Source organism: Schistosoma haematobium, chromosome 5, assembly GCF_000699445.3.
Source record: "Schistosoma haematobium chromosome 5, whole genome shotgun sequence".
NCBI classification, from domain to species: Eukaryota; Metazoa; Platyhelminthes; class Trematoda; order Strigeidida; family Schistosomatidae; genus Schistosoma; species Schistosoma haematobium.
In genome coordinates this window covers 4,251,025-4,271,671 of record NC_067200.1, presented here as the reverse complement: position 1 = coordinate 4,271,671, position 20,647 = coordinate 4,251,025, and the positions used below count along the sequence as shown (strand labels likewise).

At 33.5% G+C, this 20,647-nt stretch overlaps 1 protein-coding gene across 1 annotated transcript in view; it reads right to left on the bottom strand.

Annotated features, from left to right (window-relative positions):
• Positions 1-18,147: 18,147 nt before the first annotated feature.
• The window catches only part of MS3_00011109 (uncharacterized protein), a 37,793-nt gene continuing 35,293 nt past the window's right edge, over positions 18,148-20,647 (bottom strand). Inside the window, exon 3 of the mRNA XM_012939199.3 lies at positions 18,148-19,573. Within this exon, the coding sequence (XP_012794653.3) occupies positions 18,556-19,573 (1,018 nt within the window). The 3' untranslated portion in view covers positions 18,148-18,555. The remainder of the gene's footprint in view (positions 19,574-20,647) is intronic.

The window sequence follows — 20,647 nt, the reverse complement described above, 5'->3', positions numbered from 1 at the left end:
CATGTTTATGTTATATAAGTGTTATTGTTATCGGATTCTCATCTTATTGACTTTGCAAGTAATCATTTTATGTTATATTCTTTATAACTGACTTTTCTCATAACACTTGTTTAAGACTGAATGAAGATTCGGTTGAAATTATCCAGTCATAAGTTCTCTATGTTTTATTGTCATCATTAATGATATCACAGTGTTTCACAATTGTTTCAGTTGTTAACTTTTTAATGTTCAACAGTGAACAAAATTTAATAAGTGAAAATATGTCATTCTTCTCAGTTTACTAAAATGAATTATGATCAGAATGAGGTTTGTGATGATTGTAGTAATTTTAATAGTTGAATTCACGAGTTGATATAATCTAGATTGACATCGAAAACCTGGAAGCACTGAACGGCAGTTTCGTCCTAGTACAGGATTCCTCAACAGCACGCATCCATGATCCCGCACCAAAGGGACTCTAATCCAGGACCTCGAACGCTTAACTTCTGAGTCACTAAATTGGTTGGAATCTAACTGTGTTAATGTTTAACTTCAATCGATCCATGAATGGTTACGCAATCGTGTGGGCAGTGCCATACTAGGACGAAACGGCCGTCCAGTGCTTCCAGGATATTATTGTTGACCTAGCTTACATCGGCTGATGAATTCAACTGTTGAAATGAATTACATGAATGACTGATTTTTTCAATGAGACTATCATTTATGAACGACCTTTGGGCGACGCTAAAGTGACCTTAGGAATGTTCACCTACTTACTACGGCTAAATGAGTGTTATATAGCAGCATGAAGAGTAAGGATTATAATTTACAGTTGATGGTTAAGGTTAGGAATTAGATTTATGGTTTTCTTCACGAACTGACATCAATTAAAATCTCAGGATGCTATTTAGATAATTGGGTGAATGAATTCCGCGCCAAAATCCAAGTCCTATCATCCTAACTGCTGTCTACACAAAATACTTCTGATCTGTTGATCAGACAATATCACAACAACAACCTATTGTGGGAGACAACAAACCAGATTCCAGTGAAGAAAGAAATGACGAAGAAGCGTTGGAAGTGGATAGGACATACATTGAGGAAATCACTCAACTGCGTCACAATGCAAGCTCTCACATGAAATCCTGAAGGTCAAAGGAGAAAAGGAACACCAAAGAACAAATTTCGCCAAGAAATGGATACAGACATGAGAAAAATGAAGAACAGAAGTGAAGGACCAGAAGAGAGTGAGTTGTAGAATTCTGGTTGTCGGTCTATACTCGATTGAGAGTAACAGGCGAAAGTAAGTAGGTAATCAACCTAAATCTGATTGATTCGTCTATAAATTATAGTCTCTCCATTTTTCTCGACAATGTTCAAATAAACCATACTATTTGCCACAATGAATACAGATCAATCAAATTGTTTTTTTAATCTGTTACCCAAAACAGTTTCACCGTCTATCGTTAAACACAATGACATTAACTTATTATTTGAAGTATTTAAACACTTGTATTTATGTATACAGATCTGAACTATTTACCCACCTATATACACACATACACACACGCACACGTGCACACACAGTGACAAAGGAAGTGGGAAACATAAACAACACACATATAAGAATACTAAATTTTGGCGCCATTCTCTTCAATATTGATAAATTTGAATTAGTTAAAAGTGAGAATTAAGAAATACAATAGAATTGAATGCTTAACAACTTTGATTGTTTACATTTCTTGAAAGATGTTTATTATGATTATGATTATTATTAACATTAATTTTAGTTTGTTTATTTAAAATCCTATTTGACATAACAGAAAAATAAAGAAAAAAAAAGAGAAATAAATTAAAACAAAACAAAACGAACTTGTTCTATATAAACATTTCCCTATGAATTAAATATATAAATTCATATTGATTCATTTGAGCGCGGTTTTTTTTCTTATAATTTTTATATAAATAAACAAACTATTGAACATTGAATATTTAAATAATGAGCGAGACTATAATTTATGAACGAACCAATCAGATTCAAGATATAATAGGTCTTAGTTTTTTGGCGCGAAATTCATTCATCCATTTAGCTAAATAGAGTTTTGACATTACAGTTGATGTCTATTCGTAATGAAAACATTAAATCTAATTCATAACTTTGACAATCAATTGTAGATCATAATTCTAATTCTTCACAGTGGTTTATAACCCTCATTTAGTCCTAGTTATTAAGTGAACACTCTCAAGGTCAGTCTAGTGTCTCTCAAAGGTTGTCTATACATTATAGTCTCATTGTGATTAACATCAATATGATTTATAATTCAGTAGTATATTGTTATTCTCATATTAAATAAAGTCAAATTTATGACCATTTCTTTATATTGTTATATTGCGTTAGATGGATAGTTTGTTTGTTGTTTTGTGTTTTACTTGTATTGTTCGATTGTTATTGAGGATTGCAATTGATCAATAACTTGTTGATATATATGCACCTATTAGGACTCAGTAGATAACATGCGATAGTGTTTGAAGTGAATGGTACCGGGTTCGGGTCCCGAAGTGTACATCAACATAAGACATATTAATATTCATACATTCAAACTAGAGGTAAAGTGATTTATTTGCGTTAAAATAAGATTATTAGCTTTCACAAAGATTGTAGTTTATATTGGCCAAAAATATAAGTGGTGAATTGTAAAATGCTTCAATAATTATTATATGTTGACAAGCTTATTGTTAGAACATTTCTGGTGACATCACCTGATATTGTTTACTTGAATATTCCCATTGATGTTTAGGACTGATCAGTTGATCAGTTTCTTATTGGCACATGTGCATACTGAGCGGATTGCCTTGATATTGTCTTAATTCACAAGCATTATAAGCAAGGATGGACAGTGGCTAGCAGTGGAATCCAGGATGTGCATTTCGTCCTATTTGAGACTCGTCAGTTGGATGTGCCTGCATCTCATAGTTGATGTTCACTTGGGGACTCGAACTCGGTACCGTTCGCTTCAAACAACACCATGTTATCCACTTAGCTACTGAGTCCTTATAGATCGCGTTACCTCTAGGTTGAATGTATGAATGTTAATATGTCTTTTGTTGATGGTCAGACTGATCCGTATGTAGCCAAGCGTCCTAGTTACTTCTCATCATTAGCTTGAACACTGACGATTCCTAACCAGTTTTTCATTTTTGTAAATAGGTTGGTCTGAGAAAAGTCGTTCAATCTTTCAATGTAATCAAATCAAGGTCAATCAAGTGACTGAAGTAGGTGTTTGAGTTTATGATGTAAGCAGACGATTGAAATAACTATCATCTAACTCAAACAAGCAATTATTCAAATTCTAGGATCAGTCTGAATAAATATTTTTTTCTAATCGAAAAATATTGATGTTCATGAATCACTTATCAACACAAAAAATTTAATGATAAACAACTTTAAACTATTTCTAGGTGTCAGGGCAGCAATCGGTAGGAAACAGTGATCCAACTTTCACAAGCTAAGGAATGATTGCTTTTGTATGATCCAAATCTATGTTAATCAATGTCATAGTCTCAAACGTTTATGAATGAACTTTCCTGACTAATAATGACCTCCAATATGGTCATGATATTGACATTGATTTAGTAGAAAATAATGACCAATGAAACATTACCTAGGTTCTGTGAAACAGCACCTTTTCCTATATATTCAGTGGAATACATAAAAGAGCACTTCAAGATTTTTCTTGGAATAAGAATTGTATTAGGAGAGTACGACAATAATTTATCCTTCATTTTATGTAATTTAACAATGATCCCAGCGGAGGAAGAAATCAGCAAGAAACGCTGGAAGTGGATAAGACACACATTGAGGAAAGCAACCAACTGTGTCACAAAATAAGCTCCCACATGGGATCCTCAAGTCCAAAGGAAAAGAGAAAGAACAAAGAACCGAGAAATGGAGACACACATGAGAAGAATGAACAACACTCGGACAGAACTGCAAGGGAAGGCCCAGAACAGAGTGGGTTGGGGAATGCTGGTCGTTGGCCTATGCTCCATTGGGAGTAACAGCCGTAAGTAAGTAAGTCTGTAAGTAATTAACAATGACATTGCATAAAATTTGTCTTTATTTATTGAATTTTAATATTTGAGATCATGAGTCAATTGAAGTTAGACCACAATGGAAAATCAGGAAGTACTGGACGTCTGTTTCGTCCTATTGTGGGACTCATCAACAGTGCGCATCCACGAACCCAGGTTCTATCGGTCTGCTTAACCTCTAGACCACTAAGCCATCCAGTGCTTCCAGGTTTTCCATGGCAGTCTAGCTTCAATTAACTCATGATCTCAACTATTGAAGTTACTATAATATCAAAAAAACCCTTCTGATATCTATTGACTTGTTTATTTATCTATCTGAACGTTATTTTGCGCCATTTACAATAAACAAATCAAAAAGTTCTATTTTCATGCCATTCATTTATTTTATATGTTTTATTTTGGAAAATGATGCAGGTAACTTTCTTCCTTTTTCATATCTACTTTTATGACCTCATCTCGCATGAACTCCCTTTTTTCTCTCTTTCTCCCCCCACCCCACACACACACGTACAAATACACCTACACTTACTTATACTAGAATGTTCATTTTACACCCTTCTTTAGTCTAATAGTGACTAAACAATAATTTAATTATTTCCCTATTTCAATAAATAACTTCATTTTTCATCCTATCAACACTCCATAATATCTAACTCTTTCCCAAGACCCCCTATCGTCTAATACGGAACATAAAACTTTTATATCATAGAAACGTTAATATGTTCATCCATTATGATATCAACTAGTTAATGATTTTTGTATTTACTTATTAACATTCTGACCATAATAATCAATAACAAATAACATAAATAAACTCAAGTGAGAAAATGAAAATCAACTATGAATTACTTGGTAACATATTATCTCAACAAGACTATAATTTATAGATGAACCAATCAGATATAAGATAACGAGTCTTGGATTTTTGGCGCAAAATTTATCCATACATTTGACAAAATATGATTTTGGCATTATAACTAATGTCAATTAGTGATGATAAGCCTAAATCTAATTCCTAATCCTAACTATCAACTGTAAATCATAATTCGAATTCGTCACACTAATTTATAACATTCATTTGGCCCTAGTTATTACAATTGATGGATCACTGGGTGGTGATCAATGTCATGTGTGTCAAGTCCTTATTAGTGCAGATCGAATGCTATCGACCAAGTTGCGGTGTGGCTTTTAGTATAGGTAACCCGACACTGTGCACTATACTGAGATTAGATGGTGGTTGGAGGTAGTCAACAGGAAACGCTGGACCTAGGTTTCGTGCTACTTGGCACTCGTCAGTAAGATGTACCTTTAATCTTGCAGGGACTGATACTACCTGACGGACTCAATCCCGTATCATTCAGCTTCACAGTCAGAGACGTTACCAATGAGCTATCCGGGCCGCGACCGACATCCCGTAGAACTTAGATGTAATCACAATTTATTGATCATTAGGTGGTGATCAATGTCATGTGTGTCAAGTTTTTCTCAGTGCAGATTGAATGCTATTAACCTAGTTATTAGATGGACACCCTCAAGGTCATTCTAACGTTACTTAAACGTCATCCATAAATTATAGTCACACCGATTATCTTTTTATATTCTTTAACTAGATAATTCTATTCCATTGTCTTATATATAAATATTCGGTCATTATATTCATTTCTTAATAATGAAGATTAAAAAGACATCCATCAAGTTCATTTTCTTTTTTAACTTCATGTATTTATGTATATTTATGTGTAATATCAAAACAAAACAAAAAAAGAAGAAACAACTTACCATTAACAAATTCAGTTGATCATATTCTCCCCCTCCCCATACATACATAGATACACAAAAATGAGGGGGGGGCAGGAGTCTACGAATCTCTATGTACTTTTCTGTTTATATATTTATTTTCAAATTCATTATTTGTTTATATAATTTATTTTGTGTATAGGCGCCAAAATATGTCTAAATGACAAATAATTATTATACACAAAGTGTCATTGTACTTCATTTATTTTATATAAAGTGTAAATGAATTTTTGTTGTTGTTGTAAATAAACAAATCTATTTATATAAATGATTATTTTAGATGGGAACTTCTACTTAATTGGTAATAACAATAACAACAACAGCAACAACGAAAACAGACAACAAAGTCTAAAACAAGAAGAAGAAGAAGAAGAAGAAGAAGAAGAAGATGATGATGATGATGATGATGATGATGATGATGATGATGATGATGATGATGATGATGATGATGATGATGATGATGATGATGATGATGATGATGATGATGATGATGATGATGATGATGATGATGATGATGATGATGATGATGATGATGATGATGATGATGATGATGATGATGATGATGATGATGATGATGATGATGATGATGATGATGATGATGATGATGATGATGATGATGATGATGATGATGATGATGATGATGATGATGATGATGATGATGATGATGATGATGATGATGATGATGATGATGATGATGATGATGATGATGATGATGATGATGATGATGATGATGATGATGATGATGATGATGATGATGATGATGATGATGATGATGATGATGATGATGATGATGATGATGATGATGATGATGATGATGATGATGATGATGATGATGATGATGATGATGATGATGATGATGATGATGATGATGATGATGATGATGATGATGATGATGATGATGATGATGATGATGATGATGATGATGATGATGATGATGATGATGATGATGATGATGATGATGATGATGATGATGATGATGATGATGATGATGATAAACAAAGAGAAGGTTGTATGAGAGAAACAAGTTGAATGATTTGAATGGATGTATCTGTTAAGAAGAGGTAATGAGATATAATGAAGTTAATACAAACAATTAGATTTGTACATTCTGAATTATAAACTTCTTATTCTGAGGGGAAACAGAAAAGAGGAAAATAAAAAAATTTACTTAATCAGGAATTGGAAGTAGATATGAGACGGATGAATAGAAACTAGAAACAAGTACAAAGGATTGTACACAAGAGTTTGAAAGAGAATGCTGACTAGCGATCTATGCTCCTCCATGAGTGGTAGCAAGCGTAAGTAAGTAAGCAAGCAAGTAAATATGTAAGTAAGTAAGTAAGTAAGTAAGTAAGTAAGTAAGTAAGTAAGTAAGTAAGTAAGTAAGTAAGTAAGTAAGTAAGTAAGTAAGTAAGTAAGTAAGTAAGTAAGAAAATAAAGAATGTCGACTACCTTGATGAATTGCCCCCAAATGCCCTAGTACGATCGAGTGAGGGGAAAGTCAGCTCTCCCTCACCAAATGCTCTCACATGGCCACGTGCATACAACCACTGCCAAGAAAGTCTTACTCACTTCATTCTCGTGGCATTACTGTTGTTTATGAAATTGAGATGATGAAAAGTGAATGTCCAACCACTCAACCGTGTTGGTGGAAACGGAGATCTCTAAAATTTCATGAATGAAGTACTTCACTTGTGAACCAATAGCTCATATCTGTATAAACGTGTACACTTGATCATATGACAGACTCTACATAAATTGTTGATTGCTTAAATATCACTCAATGATTCATTCTTTTCCCAATGTTTATATGTACACAAATCCTATTATTAGCTTTTGCTTTGCTTTGATGTACCCTTATGCAAATTGACTATAAATTTGCTTCTATATTTGTTTGCATACACACATATTCGTCCTTCTGCCTCTAATTTGCTTGATGTGCTCATAGATTTGTAATCTGCACTATCCGCTAATAAACTATAGTTGCCACTTCTTATTGCTTTCTGATTTCAAATACCATGGGATATATATATAATAACGGTTACAAAGGTGATTGATTAACGAAGCAAAGCCACTACATTTTACAATGTAGAATAATGAATGAAATTATGAATGGGAATAGATTATATGGTGATAGAAAACTAAAAGAGAAAATAAGAATTGCTTTATTAACTTTCTTTATATTTCTTATGGCAACAACGTTTTTGATGGGGTTTTACTCTCTAAGTTGGATAGTTTGATCGTGAAGCTTTCATCGTTCTTCTGAACGACATCATCAACACTTCTATCCGAAGTTCTGCTGATGATATTGTTTAGAAGAACGATGAAATCTCCACGACTAAAAATTCAATCCAGTTTAGAGAACAAAAACTTCATAAAAATAATCCACCTGAGCTACAAATCCTCTACACTATAGTAATAATTTATATTGATAGTTATTTTCAGAAGGGGTTTTGTGGAAATTTTAGTAATTTCAATAGTTGAAATCATGAGTCAACTGAAGTTAGACCACCATGGAAAATTTGAAAGCACTAGACGACGGTTTCGTTCTAGTATGGGACTACTCAGCGGGGGTCGGGATCGTGGATGCACAATTCTGAGCAGTTCCGCAATAGAATGAAGCGGCCATCTAGTGCTTCCAGGTTTTCCATAGTGGTCTAACTTCAATTGGATCATGATCTCAACTATCGAAATTACTATAATATTCACAAAACCCCTTCTGATATTCATCAACACATGCTCACTAGTGACTGACTTTAACAGGTATTTTCTAGAGTTCTAGTGAGAAGCAGTGACCAGTGGAGACCAACTGGGTCTATTGTGAGATAGTAAATCATTGAAGACAATGCTGAACGGTGGAGCATATTTGTGAATTGGTTAAAGTCAGACAATAATACTTGTAGTGTCAGTTACTATGTTAAGCCCACATACTTTATTCTAAATTTCGAACAACCCAATCTCCACTCTGCGTCGTTCCTGTTCTCTCTATTCCATTCGCTTTATATACGAAATATACGTATTCACAAGTCAAAATATGACTCAAGTAGAATGAATAGATTTGGCTGTCCGAAAGTTAGAACAAAGTATATGGGCTTAACATAATAACCGACACTACATACTGTTAGATACCGGCCGACTAAGTGGTCTAGAAGTCAAGTGTTCGCGTTCGAGACCGATAGATCCTTGACTCGAGTCTCGTGAGGAGGGATCGTGGGTACAATCTTCTGTAGAGTCCCATACTAGGACGGAACGGCCGTCCAGTGCATCCAGGTTTTCCATGGCGGTCTAGCTTCAATTGACTCCTGATTTCAACTGTTGGTTATTTGTTGAAAATTTGTCTTTAAAATATTCTCTCCATTAGACAAAACTAGAAGCTACTAATCTATTCAAATCTCAAAAATAAGTTTTACAATTAAATTTTCTCCTGAAAACTTGAATATGATGAGACTATAATTTATGGACAAACCAATCGTGTATAAGATAACAGGTCTCAGATTTTGGCGCGAAATTCATTCATCCATTTGGCTAAATAGCATTTCGGCACATTAGTTACCACTTCTTATTACCTTCTGATTTCAAACACTGTTGAAATGTATATAATAACAGTTACAAGGATGATTGAAACTAAGCCATTACACACATAATAACTTAGTGATAGTTTTACGCAATATGTAATCATCTACTAATGAGTAGTTCAGTACATTGTACTTATTTTCTACAGAGTAATGTCATAACTACATAACGAAATCATTAGTATCATACAAAGAATTCAATTCATTCCATTTGTAAGTAGTATATATATCTATATATATGTACGTATAAATCATCTTGTTTTCATGCTCTATTCACATAATGAATCTCTTTAATTCTTTATTTCTCCAATACATTATTTTATATGTAATGGTGTTCGTTTTTTTGTTGTTGATAATTATTCTAGTTCCAGTAAACTATAAGCAAGATTATTAGGTTTGTCGTATTTTGGAAAGAAAATCAAAAGAACCACTGTCAGGGAAGTTTTACTCACTGCCTTCTCTCGACATTACTGTTGTTTAAGAAATTGAGTGGATAAAAAGCAAATGTCCGACGCTTCCACCGTGTTGGTGGACATCGAGAGTCCATCTAGAATAGCTGAAAAAACCCGATTACAAACCAATGGTCCACATGGGTTCCAATATGCTGAAGGAACAAATGGCTTATGAAAAAATTATTAGTCACCGTCTATCATGGGATTACATCTAATATTGATCTACTACCTTGTGGATCACACCTTTAGGTTAAAGGTTCCGGATGTGGTTTCCTAAGAAAACTACCTGATTCGATCTGGGCACTCGGGTAGCATCACAGCTCATAAACATATGTATAAATTATCCTATTTTCATGCTCTATTCACATAATGAATCTCTTTAATTCTTTATTTCTCCAATACATTATTTTATATGTAATGGTGTTCGTTTTTTTTGTTGTTGGTAATTATTCTAGTTCCAGTAAACTATAAGGAAGATTATTCGGTTTATCGTATTTTAGAAAGAAAAAAAGACGAACACGAACTTGGCGTCTTATTATTTATTAGTTATAAGAAAATTCACTTAGTGATTAGATGTATTTCTTTATGGATAGTTCGATATATATATTTGATTGGTCTGTTTGTGATGGTGTCTTCTAAATGAAAATTATGTAAACCATAAGTGTAATTAATAAATCATTTAGTAAATAAATCGCTTAGTTACAGTTTGGGATTGAATTTATATTCTGTTTCCTATATGAAAAACCAGGTGGTGTAGATGTATATCTTTTAAATTAGATTGGATACACTTTAAAGAATATGTATTGAGTAAAAATTATATAAGTTACTTCAAAAGAGTAAATAACATGGTGTGTGTGCTACTTATATCGACATAAGTAGTAAATAATACTAGTCATGAATACAATGTCTAACAGTAGAAGGTCAAGAAGATCGTGAAGGAAATAATAGAAACAGAAAGCAATTGGTATGGAAATGTAGGAATAATGAAGTCTGAGTTGATTGATTGATATTTTGTAAATGACGTATTCGCTGTATGGTTTTCAGATTTCACTAAGATGTTCTGTAATTCGATTGTATCAGAAGGTGTTTTGTGGATATTATAGTCATTTCAATAGTTGAGATCATGTGTTAATTAAAATTAGACCACTATGGAAAACCTGGAAGCACTGAGACGGCCGTTTCATCCTATTATGGGACTCCTCAGCATTGTGCATCCATGATCCCGCCTCTGGAGATTCGAACCCAGGACCTATCGGTTTCGTGAGTGTGTCCCCACTTGTGTTCTCGTACACCACAATAGCTGTAATTGAAACTGAACAAATGTGTTTTTTTTCCTCAGTAGAGAATTTCAGCTAGTAACTACCTTTGAGATGATAAGTTTTAAACAGGGAAAAATTATGTTATACATTAAATTGTTATCATTTTTAAATGGATATCAGACATTGAAAACAATTGGAAGATAATATTTACAAAGAATTATAATGTACACCACAATTTTTAAGCAATGTACCTTGTACATTTGAAGCTACTCAAATCTCTGAACACACATGAGCTTGAATAATTCATTTTGCATTGTTTATTTCAATCTTCCCATTGATATTTAGGATTGCAATTGATCAGTCTCTTATTGGCATATGTACATCCTGTAAAGATTGACTTGATATTACCTTAAATCACGGGCATTATAGACAGAAATGGATGCTAGCTTGCAGTGGAATCCAAAACACACGTTTCGTCTCATTTGAGACTCGTCAGATGGATGTACCTGCATTCCAGATTCCGAGTCCCGGAGTAGATATCAACCATTAGATTCAAGTACATCCATCTGATGTGTACTAAATAGGACGAAACATGTTTCCTGGAATCCACTGCTAGCCATCATCTGTCTTTGCTTATAACGAGCGCGAATACTTCTTTAGACATTCATGTCATGTGAGCAAGATAATTTACGTCCATTTTATTTATTTATTTTATCTTAATTCATTTGTATTGGTTATCTGAATATTCCCAATGATGGTTATGACGGCAATTGATCAGTCATATTTGGTATATGAGTATCTTGTATGGATCGCCTTGATGATACCATTGAATGACAAGCATTATAAGTGAGTTTCCTCCTATTGAGAAATCGTCAACTCGATGTAAACAAATGGGATGAAATGAGCATTCTACTTTGCAGTGTTCACTATTATCAACTGTGTTTATAAACAGCTTCACTAATCAGTACCATATGACCTTCTCAGCTTCATTTTAGTCAACGATAACATTTATTTTCATTCCTTAAACCGCCTAACAATTATTATTATTATTATTCGTGTATTATTGTTATATTTTCCTTAAGAAGGCTGATTCGGTCATGCATGAGATGCTTGATTTATAACTGGAGCAGTATGGAGTACAATGGCCACTCTGGATATGTAGGTGAAGATAGCCAATATAGCTGTGGCTTTCACAACAGTAGACTTCAATATTACAAGGGAGAGAGAGAGAGTAGGATCCTGGAATACAACACACCGATTAGAAAATAACTCATACTTGATGTTGAATCTTTGAAAGAGGAGGAAGCGTTTGCATACGTGTTCAGAATCATAAATAAACAAGAAGGATCTGATGCAGTTAAGAAGACATAGCAGTTATTTTGAATTATTAGCAGCCTTTTTTATTTAATCTTCTTAGATAAAAATTTGCCTTAATTGCATTCATATTTATTACGTACTTATTTTATCAATCAGTAATCAACAAGAAACCCTGGACCTAGGTTTCGTGCTATCCGGGCACTCGTCAGCAAGTTGTACCCGTAGTCTTCCGGGAACTGATGCTTCCTGACGGATTCGACCATGTGTCACCCAGTTTCAGAGTCAGAGACGTCACCACTAAGCCAAGTAACAAAAAACCTAGTTCCGGGGTTTCCTGTTGACTACATGCGACCACCATTTTATCTCAACATAGTGCACGCAATGTCAATAGGGTCCGATCTGCACTAAGAAGGACCTGACATGCATGATATTGATCACCACACAATGATCAATCAGTTGTAAATATAGACTCATTGATTTTGTAAACGTGTCCCTAAATGTAAATAGTCAGATTTTATCTAAACAATGAATAGCTGGCGGTGATTCTGAAGAACTTAGGTGAACATCTAAATTTCAGCAGTATTACAGGTGATATAAGTAGTCGATATTTTATGCTATTTAATATAAGGCCTGAATAGACTAGTATAACGTCTGGGAATGTGAAACTAAGTGATGTCAGTTTCAATTCCATATACAACATTAATTCCACCAAGAATACAGCTACACTATATTGACAAGTGTCAACTATCAGACATAATGTAAATTTGATGTTTTCTGTCGATTACTTCCAAATGTCTAATGCGCTTAGTTTGTACTATTTAATCATGAGACTCAATAAGTTGATACCTCGTTAAACAGAGATATTATGCAGATATACAAAATAACTTATATATAATTGTTCTTGTGTAAAACATTGACAAAAAAATAAACAAAACAAATCCAGTATCACAAATATAATAAAACTTACTACCTAACACATCTTCTATCTGTCTCACTTGAAAAACTCATTTTTAATGGAAAATTAAGGTTGGTTGATTCGATTGAACTTGGAAATATGACTGAAAAAATATCATCTCAATGATCTAAGTAGTAAAAAGTAATTTAGGAAAAGACGTTGAAGGTGGATAGGACATACATTGCAAAGACTACTACACTGCACCATGAGGTAAGCATCAACTTCGAATTCTCAAAGGAAATGGAAAAGAGGAAGATCAAGGAACATAATGAGTCGGGAATTGGAAGCTAACACTAAAAGAATGAATAGCAATTGGAAACGATTGGAATGGATTGTCCAGGAAAGAATTGAATGGAGAATGTTGGTTGACGGTGAATGCTCTTCCACGAGAAGTAACAGGTGTAAGGTTTAAGTGGTAATACGATTGCTTTTATATCTCTAGGTATAATCCATATCGATGACAATGTTTATTTAAACACATAAACATTAGTACAATGAGGCACCAAATAGATATGCGCCACATAAATCATTCGGTTTGTGTGAGGGCTGGGATACTGCCCGGGTGCCCAGAATGAAGCAGATGGTTTTCTTAGGGGACCACACCCAGAGCCTTCGACCTGAATGTCTGATCCACAACGTAGTGGAGAAACGTTGGGAGATGCAGTTCCATGGTAGACGGTGACCAACGATTATTTCGTATGCCATTTGTTCCTTCAGGATACTGGATTTGTAATCAGGGTTTTCTAACTGTCCTAGATGAACTCTCCATATCCACCAACCTGGTAAAAGCGTCGGACATTTGTTTTTTATCCTCTCGATTTCATAAACATCAGTAATGCCATCAGAAGTCAGTTAGTAAGACTTCCTTGACAGTAGTTTTATGCACTTGGTCATGTGAAAGCATTTCAAGATGGAGAGATGACTCTCCTTCACTCTCAGCCGTACCATTGCATTTAAAGTCAATGAGTGTATACTGCTGAACATTCCCTTTAAAACTAGGATCAAACACTTGTTCAAAACTGATCTTATGATACTAATTTCAAATATCTGAATCAAGATTTAGCTTACATTTTCAAACATTCACCTTCATTCATCTTCTATCTAACCTCCCCCTCTCAAAATGAGTCTCTTTCTTTCTTTGTTTTTCTCTTCTTTTTTTTGTTGTTGTTTACTTAGAGATTTATGAGTTATCATTTATTTTTACTTGAATAGATACACATAAATCAATAATATTTATCATAATTGTCGCAAAAAAAGACAAAACAAAAAAAAACCAAGAAAACAAACATACATTTTCTAGTCCCCACCCACCCCCCTTTAAAATTGGTTCCCATTTACATGTCTCCATATGTTATAACAATATATATATACTCTATTATAATCTATGTAAATATCCATGTATTTATATATATAGTTGATCTATTTACTTATTTATTTACATTAGAACATATAAACAACACAACTAAATGATCAACTACTTAATACATAAATTTACACCTAAACTGACGACTGAATACAAAACTTGAAGGTAATTCCTATGATTATTATTACTATTATTGTCTATGTATTAATTATTATTATTATTATTATTATTATTATTTATTAAAAACCCCATTATATCTGAGGCAATTAATTGGTTACCCTTCATATTGGGTATAATGTAATAAATCATTTATCCTTATTTTACCAACCCAACCCACCCCACCCCATCCCCACCCTCACCTCAATAAAATCATAGTTACATTGGTTATTATAATGATAATGATATAGAGAAGTAAAAAGCAAAAAAATAAAAAATAAAAATGAAAATAACCCAGATCATATAGGGACTGCCCATATACAAGTTACACATGTACAAACATTTTCCTGATGTCTATACTTATGAGAACTGTTTCTTAAATTTATTTGTTTTCTTTCCTTTTTTTTTCTCTACAATAGGTATTCATATTAGAAAGGGGTTTTGTGGATATTGTTGTCATTTCAATGGTTGAGATTATGAATCAATGAAAGCTAGATCACTGTGGAAAACCTAAAAGCACTGGGAAGTCCCATAATAAGACGAAATAGTCGTCTAATGCTTCCAGGTTTTCCATGGTGGCCTAGCTTCAATGGACTTATGATCTCAACCATTGAAATAGGCATTTAGTTTTGAAAGACAGAAATAATGTTGAACAAGATGTAGTTATCCATAATTTTAGTTATATATATTGTTTAATATAGATTTCATTTCAAATGCCTGGAGTTTTCTCCAACTATCTAGCATGAAGAGGGTCTTATAGCATAAAAGATATGAAAAACAAAACGAATCTAGTAAAGATTAGCGTTTAGAATAACACTCTAATATGAAGAAGTTATCTAATAAATGATCGGAAAATGACTGAAAGTGGTTGGTACAATAAGCCCTTGCCTAAAGTTTACCTTGAGACATAAATGTGTAAAGGCATTCTACCTACATAAAGGAATGAATTTAAGAACTTCAGCTTTGAAAACGTTTGTGTCACTACTCCGTAGCTTAGAGGTTAAAAGTTCACACTCGAGGTCGTTGATATGAATTACTGGAAAATTTAATATGTGGAAGGAATGACCGTTTAATGCTTCCAGATTTTCAATGATTATTCAATTTAGATCGGTATAATACAATCCTAACTATCTAATACAATTTGATCATTTTAATACTTAAAGAGTAAATTTTCTTGTAGACACAAAGAAAAGTTCAACTGGTGAGTCAAATAAATGAATAAATCCTTTAGCCAATCAAAGATAACAATTGTTCTATTCAATAGTTGAATTCATGAGTTGATTAAAGCTAGACCACTGGACGGCTATTTCATCCGAGTGTGGGACTCCCTAACAGTGCTCAGCTACGATCTTGTCTGCGGGATTCAGACTCAAGACCTATTAGTCTTGCGCGCGAACGTTAAACCTCTAGAACATTGAGTCGAACGGTATTCAATGGTGTTATTATCTAACTCCGTGGATGGATCATACAATTCAAGATTGTCATTTTTGTTTGCTTTCAGGTTTTCCAAGGTGGTCTAGCTTCAATGGACTTATGATTTCAACCATCAAATTTACTATAATATTCACAAAATCCCCTTCTGATATTTTGTAACTAAATTTCATTGATCCATAGAGCTGTTTTTTGACAGAGAGTATATTGAGACACGATGACTTGATCAAATGTTCTCATGTCATTTCCAACTGTACAAATATTGTATTCAATATTCCCGTTTTAAACTCGCGCGATATTCTGAATGGCTTACAATCTATCATGATGCTAAATAATGGAAATCTCAAAGAGAAGCAGTTCATACACTGTGTTCCTTGTATACCCTTTGACAAGACTCGTCATTGAAAATGATGACTATTGAAAAGCATTCATGAGTCCATGATTGTTGGCTAATTACAATTCGAATGTAGTTTGAAGATAGATTTATTGTTACTTTGCATAAATGACGTAGGGATTCCTAACTATATACAAAATATATGCTAATGAATAAAGCTGTGTTTTTTTGTAAGTGTTCTCGCGAGCTTATTATAAGCGAAGAAAAAAATGTGTAAGTCATTGTAGTGGTTCGTATCTAGCCAGAAATTACTTTGTATACTAAAGAAGTTTACAGAGTAACGTAAGTGAGGAGAGCTTGAAAAAAGAGGTACAAAAGAAAATGTGAGCTGACGACCTAGCAAATGCACACACATTTAATAAAGAAAGTAATCGACGACAGTCAGGAATAATACAAGACTTAGATAAAAACGACCTGGAAATCAAAACTAGAAACACATAGCCTGAAATCGATAACCCGCTTCCACTGGGGATATGCTCCACTTTGTCAAATCATCTAAATGTATCATAGTCAGTAATTACGGCGGTGTTTTCATCTATTTATTCACCCAGTTAAAGATATTTTGGAATAATTTCGACGAGACTGTAACCAATGAGATATAAGGTAACGAGTCACGAATTTTGGCGCGAAATTCATCCATACATTTGGCTAAACAGAGTTTTGGTACTATAGCTGATGTCAGTTAGTGACGAAAACCCTAAATATAATTTTTAACCTTAACCATCAAGTGTAAATGAGAATTGTAACTGCTTTATAACCCTCATTTAGTCCTAATCAATAGATGTCCACTCTCAAGGTCACTTCAACGTCGCTCAAAGGCCGTCCGTAAATTGTAGTTTCACGATAATTTCTATTACAGAATTATTGAAGGCATGACTTTTTCTGGGTTGTAATTTTTCTTCCATCATGTCTGACCATACGACACATGACACGTCCATAACATGATGGAGTGAAACATGTCCGCCATCATGGATTATAACAGTATAAATAATAATTCCTTTATCATTTTTGCTAGCTACCAAGTACGAGGTCAAAATTAAGAATCTCCCGCTATAGTCATTCCTCTTTATGCTGAGCCCAATACTTCAAGGTTATTACTGCAAAATTGTGATTGGTTCATTCTTATACGAAACATTATACCACATCATCTATCTATTACAATTAAGCAATAGCTACATATCATAATCGTATATATCCTGGAAAGGATTGCCCCATGACAGAGTTGAATGACGAGTGTTGATGGATGGTCTATGCTCCTCCACGAGGAGTAACAGGCGTAAGTAAGTAAGCAATCAATGTATCATACGAATAAGTGAACACAATGCTTTCATCAAGAAGAAGAAGAAGCAGCAACAGCAGAAGAAGAAAAATGATTACATATAGGTATAAATGATGTATTATCTTAGATTTACAACGTTTTCTCAAATTATTTTGTAATTTTGCAAGTAATATTGTCAAGAAACAAAAAAAAGAAGTGAGAAGAAAGAAGAAAGAAAGATGCTCAATCTTTTCTTTCTTTTTGTTAAAGAACAAACCATTAATAGATCACAGGTTGAATATCTACCTACCTACATACATACATATATAGGTAAGCAGAATGAAATATAAACAAGGAATACAAAAGGCGTTATTATATTCCATATTAAAACATTAAAACAACTAGGTTAATTAACAATAACAATGGTAGAAAGAAAAGAATAAAGAACAATAGTAACATTTAAAGTATTATTATCAGTAGTATTAATAGTAGTATTTGTATGTTCGAGTTTTGAATGATTTTTCTTTTCATTATTGAACATTTAACTGTATACTTTGTTTATCTACAGTATTACTGCCAATTATTGATTGAATGGAAAAATTTGGCAGACAATTGATGAGATTATTATGATTATTATTACCATTACTATTACTAGCATTATTATTATTATTATTAGATGTAGATGAATGTAAACAGTTGTTGAATAGTGATGATAATGTTGATGATGATGACGACGACGACGACGATGATGATGATGATGATGACGTTGTTGTCGTCGATGAATAATATTCAGTGACGAATTGATTTCTATTGGATAATAATTTATTTTGATTCATTATATGATTATCATTGAAATTAGTTGTATATAAATCCATATTTAATGGAGTATTATTATTATTATTATTATTGTTCTGCATTGTTAATTGTTGATGTTCACAATCATGTATATTATTATGATGAGTAGGCCATAATGTTGAATGTTGATCATTTATATTGAATTTATTATGTAAAAATGGATTTGTTGAAGGATTATCTAAATAATAACGATGTTTAGAATATATACAATCGTCTATTATATTGACTGATGATGACGATGATTTATACATCTGTGGTGTATAGAAACATTGAGACAATGATGAATGTTGTATACTTGGATCATTTATAATTCTTGATGAATAAGATTCTCTTGATGATGAAAATGAAATAGAAGAAGAAGAAGAAGAAGAAGCGGAGGAGGAGGTAGCAGAGACAGATGCGGAAGTGAATGATGATATGGAACAAGAAGATGAAGGAGAAGAGGAAGAAAACGACGAAGTAGACGAATAAATATCGGATTCTGTTGGTATTTGAGATTCATTAGATAATTTCATAAATTTTGCTAGTTTCGATATCGATGATAATGATGCATTGTCTGATGTTGTTGCCGTATATACTGACGTTGCCAAATTTGACCCTGTTGATGATGATAAGAGTGGTGGTGATGATGATGATGATGACGAAGAGGATGGTGTAATGAATGTGGAAGATTTTGTACGTCGTTTTCGGCGTCTATAAAAAAAACGATTTCTTGTTAAAAAGAAAAAGGTATATACATATGAAACTATTTTATACTCTCACATACTAAACTAATGTCATTGATATATTCATTGGTACTTGTTACAGGAAGTCATGAGAATCATACAATCTAAAGAAAAGAACATACGTTAAGGACTATTGATCAACGTTTACTCAGTTATTCTCCATCACATTGGGCAGTTGATTAGAGGTCTGTATCTTACACTTGTTGGTAGAACATGCTGACGAAGACACTCGTGGAGAAAACACAGTTGTTCTCGAATGGAAGCCTGCCTTTAAGTGGACTAGGATTATATGATTTTGAGATTGTGAAGAAGATTTGTAGCTCAAGTGGATGATTTTGATGGAGTTTGAAGATAACCAATATAGCTGCAGCTTCTACAACAGTAGACTTCAATACTAAGAAGGGAGAGAGAGAGTAGGATCCTAGAATGCAACACACCGATTAGAAAATAACTCATAATTGATGGTGAATCTGTGAAAGAGGAGGATGCGTTTGCATACGTGTTCGGCATCATAAATAAACGAGGAGGATCTGATTCATTTTGGAAGGCAAGGATTGATAGAGCAAGGGGTGTATTCCTGCAAATGAAGAATATCTGAAATAGTTGTCTGCGAAAGATACTCCAAAGTCATTGGCTAAAGACTATCAAAGATAATCTACTCTACCAGAAGACAAGCCAGCTGTTATCTACGGGGCAATTAGGAAATGACCTTGAAGGTGGATACGAGAGACACCGAGAAAATCATCATAATGCATCACGAGCCAACCCTTAACTTTAACCTCTCAAGGCAAAAAGAGAAGAGAAAGAACAAAGAACACATTACACAGAGAATTAAAGGAGGACATTCAGTCGATAAACAACACATGGGAGCAACTACTAAGGATAGTCCAGGACAGAGTTGGTTGGTAACAGTAAGTAAGTAAGCAAACAAATGAGTGAATGAATTGAAGAACATGAAACGAACAATAATCTACGCATAAATTGACCGATGATGAAAAGCGCAATTTAATTATCAAAAAAAAGAGGAAGTTGTATTCATCAC